The sequence below is a fragment of the Limulus polyphemus genome, unplaced genomic scaffold (assembly GCF_000517525.1).
Source record: "Limulus polyphemus unplaced genomic scaffold, Limulus_polyphemus-2.1.2 Scaffold2444, whole genome shotgun sequence".
In the NCBI taxonomy this organism is placed as follows: domain Eukaryota; kingdom Metazoa; phylum Arthropoda; class Merostomata; order Xiphosura; family Limulidae; genus Limulus; species Limulus polyphemus.
Window position 1 is genome coordinate 16201 of NW_013668054.1, and position 11394 is coordinate 27594.

Genomic DNA, 11394 nt, shown 5'->3' on the forward strand with positions numbered 1-11394 from the left:
ATATTTATTTTAATATCAATGTTTGTTTATATTAAGTTTATATTTAGAAATGTACATAACTTATACAGTTAAATATGTATTGGAAACTTCTGCCTATTCTCTAAAATTGTAGAAGATTCTTGAGCGTAAGAATCAACAATATATGTGTATATGTGAACACTAGTGTTAGCGTCAGTATTGTTACGTAAAACTGAAATTCCGAGAAACTCTCCACATGGCTATAAATATAATCCAACTTGATGCACCAAAAATAATATCTATTATTGAGTTGCTGTAATTGGTGAGTTATAAACTTCATAAGCAATAACTGTGATTAACAGTTATTAATCGGGAAACTTCAGATATTATGAACAGGAACAATTATAAATTTTCAACATTTAACTTCAGTGGATTGACATTGGACATCAGTACTTTTACGAAAAAATTACCTAATGTCATCAGTGGAAACTCGACCTGTAATAAGCGTGTGATCAGCAAGAGTTACAGGGCTAGACAGCTCCCTGTTAAGTGAATTATACCTACGTCAACTCAAAATTAACTCCCTCATCGTAAACCCTCGATAAGACATCAAGGAAGTTCCAGACTAGAAAGAAGACTTTATATTGCTTGTAAGTTTGTACAACTTTTGTATATAAATCATTGTTTGTAATAATTATTATTGTAAATTGTATCATTGTTTATATATATTAAAACATTTGTTTTAAAAAAGAAACTATGTATCAATCTAGTTGGCAAATATCATAAATTGGATACATATCAGCATTTATTTAACTACTGAATTTAAGTTATCATTTAGCTCGGTTTCAAACCTTTTGAAATTGTAACACATAACACAGTTAATTGAGTAATGGTCAGCTCTAAGAGCAATCAGAATAGAATGACTTTAGGAGACCAGTTCTTGAATTTTCATTTGCCGATCAATATTAAACATTCCCAATGAACCTGAAATACCAACTGTCTAATTATTTAGAAGTTTTTAAATAAGCTGGCTTCCAGCATACACAGAGAACAATAAATTTGTTGTCATATTGCTATCAACAAGATACTAACATAGAAGAAAATTCACATAAGTTTTTGAATGCTGCAATCTGTGTTGACAAAATTTTATTTTGACTGATTGATCATTATATAGGACACCATTTTTTTTGCATATGCAAAGAGGTTGATCTTGTATCAAATTACTGTTGGAAATATAAGAGAATGAATAACTCTTAAAAGGACACAATATTGGGTGACCAATTTCTGTTAGCCAAATTTAGACCATACTCCTCAATGAACCCTCTGGCTATTTGCTTAATAGATGTGACTGACTCTGTAACCCTAAAGTAAATATCAGTTTCCATACTATAACTTCACAAAATTTAGCAAGCTTTCAGTAAACATTACAAGTCTTTTGTAAACAAAAAATCAGGTTTTTTAATTAAGTATTTTTACTTAAGATTTGTATGTGAATATATGGAGTGAGTGTGTTTACTGCTCCAAGTGCAAAGGATTTTTATGCTAAGATTAAAAATACTTTTCTTCACCTGAACATTGTCAAATTTTACTTGCATAAACTCTAAAACCTAAATAATTATAAAACGTTTTTTTTCAGTAGAACTTTATATTTTATCTGTTATTTTCACTACTTTAATTCTCTATGCATTTAGTCGAGTTGACTGACTTCGTAACCACCATAACAAAATAAGAAATAAATCTAAGTTACCCTTTTGTTCTTTCTAGAATGACTGCAATTTGTAGCACAAAACTGCAGTTGCTTATCCTAAATAGTTTAAAACTCATAACAGTATACATTGCTTATACTTAATTTTGTTTTATTCCACTTTGACCCATGTCTACCTAATAATCTCATCACACAAATTGTAAATCACTCGGCAAATACATAACTTATATTACCATATTGAATGACATAATGTATGAGCTGCTCAAGAGCATACTCTGTAAAGAATTTTTTATTATTATTTTTCATTACCTTACCTAATCTAACCTATTAAGTTTCTAATTTTTACATTTTAGTTATTTCTATGATAATAAATAAAATAAATATATATTAAAAAAGAAGAAATATATCACCTGTGACCTCTTGTTTTTTGCTGTTGGGTGCAGATTAAAATCTTGGCTTTCTATTGGTTATAAATAATATAAGATGTCAGAGAAAACTATTGACAATATGCGAAAGGTGGGTCTGATTTTCTAGCTTATGACTCCATAAGTGACATAGTAAAATAATAGTAATACAATGTATAAGATAATAACCAACATGTACCTCAGAACACAGAAACCGAAAAGGCTATACAGCTGGGTGATTTAACTAATAAACTCAATTACCTGTGAGAAGTGATTACATTTATTAATTTACATAAACTAATCAATTAATCAAACTTATAACTGCATAAATTAATCAAACTTATAACTGCATAAATTAATCAAAATTAGAGTTTCCAATCTGACTGATTATTTCAACAATTGATTAACGAAAATTATGATTAAATCAGTTGCCAAGAAAATACTCACCTAACTGAAATTAGGGTTTCCCATTATTAATATTTTAAGTAATTCCAACTATCCACGTAATCGAAACATTACTATAATGGTTTGCTCTTAAGCACAAAACTACATAATGGGATAATTCTGAACAGCTGATAAGAGGGAAGGAAACTGTATGGCAGCACTCACTGTCAACATTCTTCTCCCTCTCTTTTTGGTTGTAAATTGTACTAATCAATTAATCAAATGTAATCAATTACTAGGGATATAGATTAATCTGACAGTAAACACTGTTAATCACCCAGCTCTAAAAAATTAAAATATTATTTACAATTTAGTATAAAATTCAATTTATATTTCATACCTGGACTGGTCCTCTAAACACACACAAAATCAATGGGTTTTTGGCATAACTGTCTAACCAAAAGGTAAAGCTAAGCCAATTTAACATAGTTGTTAGTAACAGTGTATGTACAATAACTGGAAAAAGTGGTGGGGTATTTGTCTCTTCTGTATTAGATGTCTCTATCAGGCATGTGCAAGATATGGCCCACGAAGTGGTTTTATCCGGACTACGAGCTGCTACCGAACTCACATTTTTTATTATATTATATATTTTACCTAATCTAACCTTAACTAACCTACAAAGTTTCCTATTTTTACATTTTGGTAACTTTTATAACAATAAATAAAGAATACACATGAAAAACAAGAATTAAAGTACATACCTGGGCCTTTATTTACTTTTTTGCTGACCCGTCTATGCAACTTAACCCTTTTTTTTCTGTGCTAAAGGTAGTAGTGCACTAAACAATTTTTATTTAATTAAATAATGCACTAAAGAACACAGAATAATAACATGCAAAAAAACAGACAATGTCCCACAACTATTACAATTTTCTGGCTTTCTAACTATAGAACAAAGGCCATTACAAATTCATCCAAGCTAGTCGATATCTTTCCTATGGGAATGAAGCTTGTACTAAAAGAGAAATTAACAATTCTGTACACATTTTTTAAAACCATAACATGAGCCATGTTAACTCTACATAATCAACAAGTCTCTAGAGAACCGTTTAACTCAGGAATCAAAGGTGCATGAGCAAGTTGGCTCTAATGGTGAGAGCACTATGTTGTATAAACTTAGCTTAACTAATGATGAAAAAGAAGATGCTGGTTGTTCAGGAGGAAATGCTAGTAAAGGAGCAGTGTCTTTTCTGCTGATTAGCCAAGACACAGATATGTCATCATACTCAGTTTGGCTGGGATTAACTGCTTGACAAGTAGTTAGGATGGTCAGTTAACTGAAAAATCAATGAAAAGTTAGGTTGAGGTATTCCTTGCTTTCTGTCCTATCAAGTTGGCATTTCTGCAGAAGACAGCACAATTCTCAAAAAATCCCAGTTAAGACAGATAAGCATGTATGATAAGATTGAAGGATACTGATAACTGGTTCCTAACTGCTATAGGTGATTAGAAACTAAAAAATCAAAAGACTTTGCAATCTTTGCTTTCTAAGGACACAGGTTAAATTTTGAGGTGAATATTGGCTGATATTTGATAATAGAAACTTCCTGGGTGAATTTAAAATGTTTGAGCCTCATAAGTCCATACACTCTTCCTGGAGTTTAGTAACAGGATTATGCTCAAACATATTACAAGAACTTGACATGGACTGTATAAACCAAGACAGAATGTGTACCATTTTGCTATATTTTTGTTTGAGTTATTTTTAATGTTTATTTAAAGGAGTGGATTGTTGAAAACAGTAGTGTTAGTGAAAAAACCATAGCAATTTGGACTGATTGCTGTGTATGATGACTTAAGTAACCTAACATTTTCTTACACTGAAAATGTATTTCCTATAGATACTTACATCCTCTCACATAAAAGCTATTTCAATTGTTGTCAGCCCTCTAAGCATTGCAAAAATAATTTTTAGTAATCAGCGCACCAGTTTCACACCATTTCTGAACATGTATATATTGTGACTACAATCCACTAATAGTATTGTGACGCTTATAACAGTGCAGCTAGCTCCCTCTGCTATTCCCATTCAATTCTCACTTTCAAGAATTGGCATGTACTACAATAAAAACACCAGTTTTATTGGCGAGGAAGGGTGGGAAGTGTGTGAGATAATTACCTATCGAAAATAAATTTTCACTATAAGAAAATGTTAACTTCCAAAACGGATTTACCTCAACTCACACAAAAGCTAGAACACAACAATGCAAATGTGGAGGGATGGTGTAGGCACAAAAAGAACAAACCAAGGGAAAAGTGACCACACAGAATGAACGAGTGGGCTTGGAGATGAAAATGAAGCACAGGTGTGAGATACTGCACAACTTCTGGAACAGGTATGCTCTTCACCCAGGAATGAGGAAAGGAACATCAAATGGGCAGAAATGGTAGTGCTTGCACGATTGTAAAAGTGTTAAGAAGATGCAAACTGTAGCAGCATATAACGAGAAAAAAGAAGTAACAACAATAAGTGGCTAGGGCATGTGGATCTTGTTATCAATACCCAACAATCCCAACTGTAAGTGAATAGAGTGCCTTACGTCAAGCAATCAGAATTCTTACGAAAAGGAAGTGAGCAATGGCTGTAACCAGACAAACTCCCCAAATCCCCATGGGAGCAAGAAGCATGACAAACCAAACCCAGCATTATGAGGTCTTGGCATTGCCTCGACTCAACTGTAAGAACTGGGAAAGCTGTAACCAGTATTACAGGCAAAATCATAACTTACTCAAATGTAAATATAGAACAGATACATACAGTATCCATAATTATGAGGAGGACAAGCAGAATTTGTCCAACTGTGGGAACAGAGTGCGGACGTCCCATTGCCAGTGTTAAGGCAGAGGAAGTCTCTCAAATCCACCCGTAGAAGCAGGAAAGAACCTTCTGCAACCAGAATTTATTAAAAGAGAGGCATCTACTGCACACAATCGTAGGAACAGGATGTTGCAATCCTGAACCCGGGAATTAAGAGGAAGATTATGCGTAGGCCGATCCCAACTATCATTTGATCATTGGTTTTATTGAGTGTGATTCACCCAGGCAAAAAACATCCAAGGGAAGCCCAAGTAGGAAACCAGCTTCGCCCTCTTCTCATTGAGTGGATAAACGAGCATAAGAATAGTAATATGAAATTGCACTCAGGAAGAAGCTTCCATGGTTCACCATCCCAGCAACTGGGAACTGAGAGTGGCAAGGACTCCCATGCTCCACTAGAAGAAAAGGAGAGGTAAAAAGGTGGTGGGGAGTCTGGAAGAACGTCACACAGGAGACAGTGCAAGGGGTGACTGTGTTTCCCTATTTTGAAAAGCAGACCGAATCCGATCAGTGAGGTGGGTCGAAATCCCTTTTTGCTTTACTCATAAAGTCCATGAGTGATGGTCCATCAAAGATATAATTTTAATGATTTCTAATACATAGATATACATATACACCACTGGGAAAGCAACCAGTGGTTTAACAGAAATACCCCATCTCAACCGTGAGCATTATATAATTACTTCAAATTACTTACCTGACCAGGTAACTCCCGCCACAAGGTGAAATCCATAAAGAAGATGCTAAGATTAAGGAAGCTGAAAAGTAAACACAGATAAAAGGAAGCAATAAGACTTACCCAAGGCAAAGCTGAACAAACATGTGATGAGAAGAAGACACAGCTAGATCTAGCAGATAATGAGTGATGAAGGTATTGAGAGTAGTTCATATTCCAGCCAAACAATCTCCTTCAAAGTACAGTGAAGGCAAGCAGCAAAAGACATAGTAATGTGACAAATTTAATGCAAATAGACCTTGTAGAGACAGCAACCTTCCATCGACAAGTCCAAATAAGCCAGCTGGATGAACTGACGAACCCAACCAGTGAGAGTAACAGGTTACAGAACACTGGAAAATGAAGGGTTCCAGGGAATAATGATTCAGGAACGTGGCAGAAAGGAGGCAGAACATGCCACATAAAACTTGAAGGAATGAATCAGATAAAAAAATCTATCTGGATCAGAATGGAAGTACAGGTGTGAAATGGAAGATAAGGAAATGAGTGTGAAAGCATGAACACAGTCACTGGCTGCATAGGTCCTAGGGAAGAAGGATGACATAAGAGGAATGGTAAAGATGTGGTTAACATGAGTGGTATAAAAATCTGAATGACAACCACGAGCAAGGAGAAAAAGGAATTAGGTAGTGAAGAAGGGAAGGTAGATGGAACATTAAAAAAAAGGCTGAAATGTAGGACGGGAAAGGGCATAAAGGACCACATTGAGATTCCAATAAGCAAAGCAAAGGAATGGAGTGAAAGGACAGGGGGAAGACAAAACCCAGAAGAAACAGAAGAAGATAGACAAGGCTACCTGAGAGCAAGACCTGGACGAAGCAGACAAGCCTTTGACAAACTACTGGGTGAAGAATGGTGGGCTCAGGAGAGAGACCTAGGATCTGAAAGCACAGATACCAGGAATCAGTACCCCCTGGCTCAATGATATAAGTGACCACAGCTGAGAGGTGAGAATTTACCATCACCATCCCCAGTAGAAGAGGTAGGAGGTGGAACAAGGCTCAATGCACCACCTAAGGCTCCTTGATTGACCATAGACCAGAAATCTCCCATGAGTTAAGGTAAGAACGTCAGCCCCTAAAGAGGAGTATGGGAACAGATATAAATCTGGAAGAGCCAGAGTAAGCAGCACCCCTGCCACGGTCTGGACTCTGTTCAACCAACAATCCAGGGATCTAAGGGGAAGTACAAGTGATTAAGGAGTGTTTACTGAAGGGAATGAATATGAGTTCGACACATGGGAATTAGAGCTTCCAAGGAAGTCAACATCTCGAAAGGGATAGAACAATCAAGCCATAAGAAATGTGAGGGCCATGTGAACTGCTCACTCCAAACCTGAAGACAAAAAGGAGAAGGCTGGGCCCTACTGAGGTTGGAAAGATCTCCCCAAAAGAATGGGGTATTGAGAGGAGGTCCCTCTTGTCATAAGGAAAACAATCCATTCTGCATCTTGTAGGACCAGAGGAGTGTGAACTTTGGACTGAGAACGAGAGGAAGCAAGCTGGAGCCAGTCAAGCAAAGGGCATAGGAACCAGGCCTACCACGGGTATATCAACTTGGTGTGAAGTGTATATATTGAAAAACCAAAATTCTTCTGGGAGAACTTGAAGCTAGAGGAAGAAAGGAGGAGAAAAATAAGTCTCCCCCAACTGAAAGACACGGCAGCCAGCAATTGGTCGAAGGTGCCTGAAAAAAGAGAGACCAAAGTAGCAACTCAATGAGTGACTTCTTCATCAGAAACAGTGTCACATTGAAAAGAGGAAGAAAATGCCAGCCGATTGTAAGACCCTAACTCCCTGCAAACCAAGGCATGTACTTCCAAGGGAGATAAAGTCAACCCTATGTCCTGGAAAGTTGTGCCATGTGCATTGTTGCATGTCATGGTAATATCATAGTCCGCCACAGGAAACCTTGAATTTACACTAAAGCATGAAGAATTTGGGAACAAGAAATTTTTGAATGCAAATTCTTGGAAACAAATGAAATCAAATGGCAACAAAGCACAATCAAAAATTGTATTCACAGTCGGAAAAAATAAACAAGTCTAAACTGTTTTATGCCAAGTGAGGATTGAGTGGGAATAGCAGATAGCTTAAAGGGCAGATAACGATTGAGATAGCTTTTGTGTGATAGGAGGTAAGACTGTTTCGGAAGTCGTTTTGCTATTGTCCCTGGTACCTTTTCTATATCATACTGTGTGTGAGTGTATATGCATGTATCATGTAGCTGACAATACAAAATTGACCTGGATGGTTGATTATAGTTGGAATGGCAATTTCTGCTTGCATTCCTCAATAATTACATTTAGTTTTGTGATATTATTTGGGTTAGTGTAGCCTAATTTTTTAGGAGATGCTTGAAAGCTGTCTATGCATTTCAGTGTGCTGGGGAAATGTGACCAAAAGTGAAATTGGTTGCTGTGGCTATGTGGCTTGCTGCTGAACACTGATGTCATATACTGCAAATATGTATTGGTTAATATGTAATGTTGAGTATATACATTGTAGATATATATATATATATACTACATATCTTAATCTCCTATAATATACCTTTATTATTCATAAGATTTTAAAATTTATCTTAGGTTCTGATTTTGAAACATTCTCAATCCAGTACAGATCATGTAATAAATTCAACATTAGATGTTACTTTTTGTAGCTTGACCTGTCAAGGAACATATCTACTATTTTGTGGGATTGTTTAGATAGTGCATTGTGTCCTTCTTGACCTTATGTTTGAGCTTGCAGCTGCCACATAGAACAGAGATATTTCTGCATTCTGGTGGCATAATCAAAAGATTCATGGATCTGGTCTGCAGAAAGAAAGGGCAACAATTTATGACAAAGGAAAGAAGAGACAAAATATGTTGTTGAAGCCAAATTAAAGATATAAAATTTTATTTATTACAGCAACAGAAACAATAGGGCATTAGTAGCCTTCAATTTAGTAGGGCTGTTGAAAAGAAAGAAAATAAGGAAGTAAATATGAATAGATCAGATGAGTTGAACTGCATGATCAGCTAGTAGAAATAAGACTGTACAGTGACTAGACTTTCACAGTGAGTTTATGCTCTTAAAAGGTGAACTCTTCTCCTCAAAGCTCAGTTTGAAGCTCCAAAAAGGTGCCAAACGTGCATATTGAAAAGCACATTCTACTTGCAGCTGTTCAGTTTGAAAATGGCACCAGAATGCAGAAATATCTCTGTTCTATGTGGCATTATACATCAATCAGTATTTGCATATTATGTACCCAAATGTAATATATCTAAGAGTACAGCTGGGCAATTAAATAGATTACCTAAGACACTGATTACAGCAATTAATATTATGTAAAATAACCAATTAATTAATTGCTATCATGGAAGCAATCCACTAATCAATATTAGTTTCTGATTGTTACAAATACATGTACCTAAGTAATCAGAATACTGCCATTATGATTTCTCATTATTTTCTATTAAACCAATGTTGTTCAGCTTAACTATTTTTGTGAGATGTGAAACTAATTAGTTAACTAAATGAAGTTAGTGTGTCTGATTATTACTATATATTCAGTTATTCTAACTATCCAAATAATCAAACTATTAGGTATTACTACTTCCACTGGTCTGACTTTATACATGAATTTTGCCTTTACACAACTTAAAATGTTACATAACTAACTACAGTAATGTTGTAGTTTGTTTACCTTGTATGTCTAAATAATAATGCAGATTTGATTTGTTGAGTTCTCAGCATGCACAAGTGTTTCTACAGCTTCTTCAGTTTGAATTATAAAATGTAAGAATATTAATCACTGTAAAATGTTCTTTTAACACTTTTTTTCCCAATATCAACAACTTCTCACTTATGATACTGTTTATTCTTATAAAGTAGTTAATATTTAAGTTTTCCACACTGGTGATTTATTATATCACCATTATTTTAATATTTCTTATAATAATTCAAATTCTACCTTATGAATCACTTTAATCTCTACAAAGAGGTCATCTTATATCATCACAAATTTTATTGCCAAATAGTAAACATTGCATTTTTTTGTTTTTCTAGGATTGTCATGAGTTTGTTTTCAATGAATTATAAATATATATATATATATATATATATATATATTAGCTATTACACACTGTGACAAAAATCTTTAACAGTTTTATCACTGGAAATTTGAGGACAATTATTTTAAAGAAGGATTAATTAATTTAGTTTTACAAAAGTGTTTAGGAAGAAATCCATGAAAAGTATTAATCATGTTTCAGCTTGTTGCACGATTTGCTACTTTGCCTATATGATACATTTTTATGTACAACAGTTAGAGTTAAAAAAGTAATCAAAAAGTTGTTTTGCTTTTGATGTAATTAACTAAATTAATCATACTCTTGTTGTACCAAAGATTACTATAATATTAAATGAAAGGTAGTTTGAAAATGTCTTTATCAAAAATCAAAACAAGCTGAAAATAGGAAGACTAGTTTCATGAGAATAATCGATTAATTGAATGTAACTGATTAACGAGCCCTACATTTAATCTATTACCAAATTATTCTAACTGCCTAACTCTATTCAAGAACACAATTTTTAGGTAAATAATTGGCTTGGGTCAAAGTGAATAGCTTAGATTGTTTTTTTAGAGTATTGATGTTACATTTAATGATGATAAAGAATTTTCTACTTTGGTATTGACTTAAAATATTCTTAAACATGGGATTTTTTAACCAGTGAGTTTGTTTCAGAAGTTACACAAGAGCTATCTGCATTAGCTATCCCTAATTTTGAATTTTTGGCTAAAGTGTAGGCAATTAGTCAACAGTACCCACCACCAACTCTTAGGAATAATGGGACTTAAGGCACTCATGAACTCAAAGTGCAAATTGGGATTTTTCTTCCTAAACCATGGTCCCTTGGATCCATAGTCTGGTGTGGTAGCCCCTAGGTTATGTCAAACTCTCAAAAATAGAAGCATAAAGTTGTCACAGATATTAATAACATGATGGACCTATTGTTTTTAATGGTGTTGGAAAAGAAATGTTTTACCGGTAAGGCAACTGAAATGCTTGTAGATTTTAATGTTTGTAGAGTGAAATCACAATTACTTATTGAGATTGAAAGAAAATGTAGTGCATCTATTATTTTCAAGCAGTTTTAATTTGGTAATATGTTTGACTTGCACTATTGAACATTTCTGAATTTTCTGGGTATAAATAAATGTTTTACTTAAGTATTATTTACAAACAAGATAGTTCTAGTAATGGTTGGAGACGGCCTGAATGGGTAATGAAGAAAAACTTTAATATAAGTTTAACATAACAGCAAATGTACGTTTCGAC

General features: G+C 34.4%; 1 protein-coding gene across 1 annotated transcript in view; it reads right to left on the reverse strand.

Annotated features, from left to right (window-relative positions):
* Positions 1–11394, reverse strand: part of LOC106466974 (poly(A) RNA polymerase, mitochondrial-like) — a 90849-nt gene that overhangs the window by 7422 nt on the left and 72033 nt on the right. The window contains exon 6 of the mRNA XM_022395061.1: positions 6030–6090. Coding sequence (XP_022250769.1) covers positions 6030–6090 — 61 coding nt within the window. The remainder of the gene's footprint in view (positions 1–6029; positions 6091–11394) is intronic.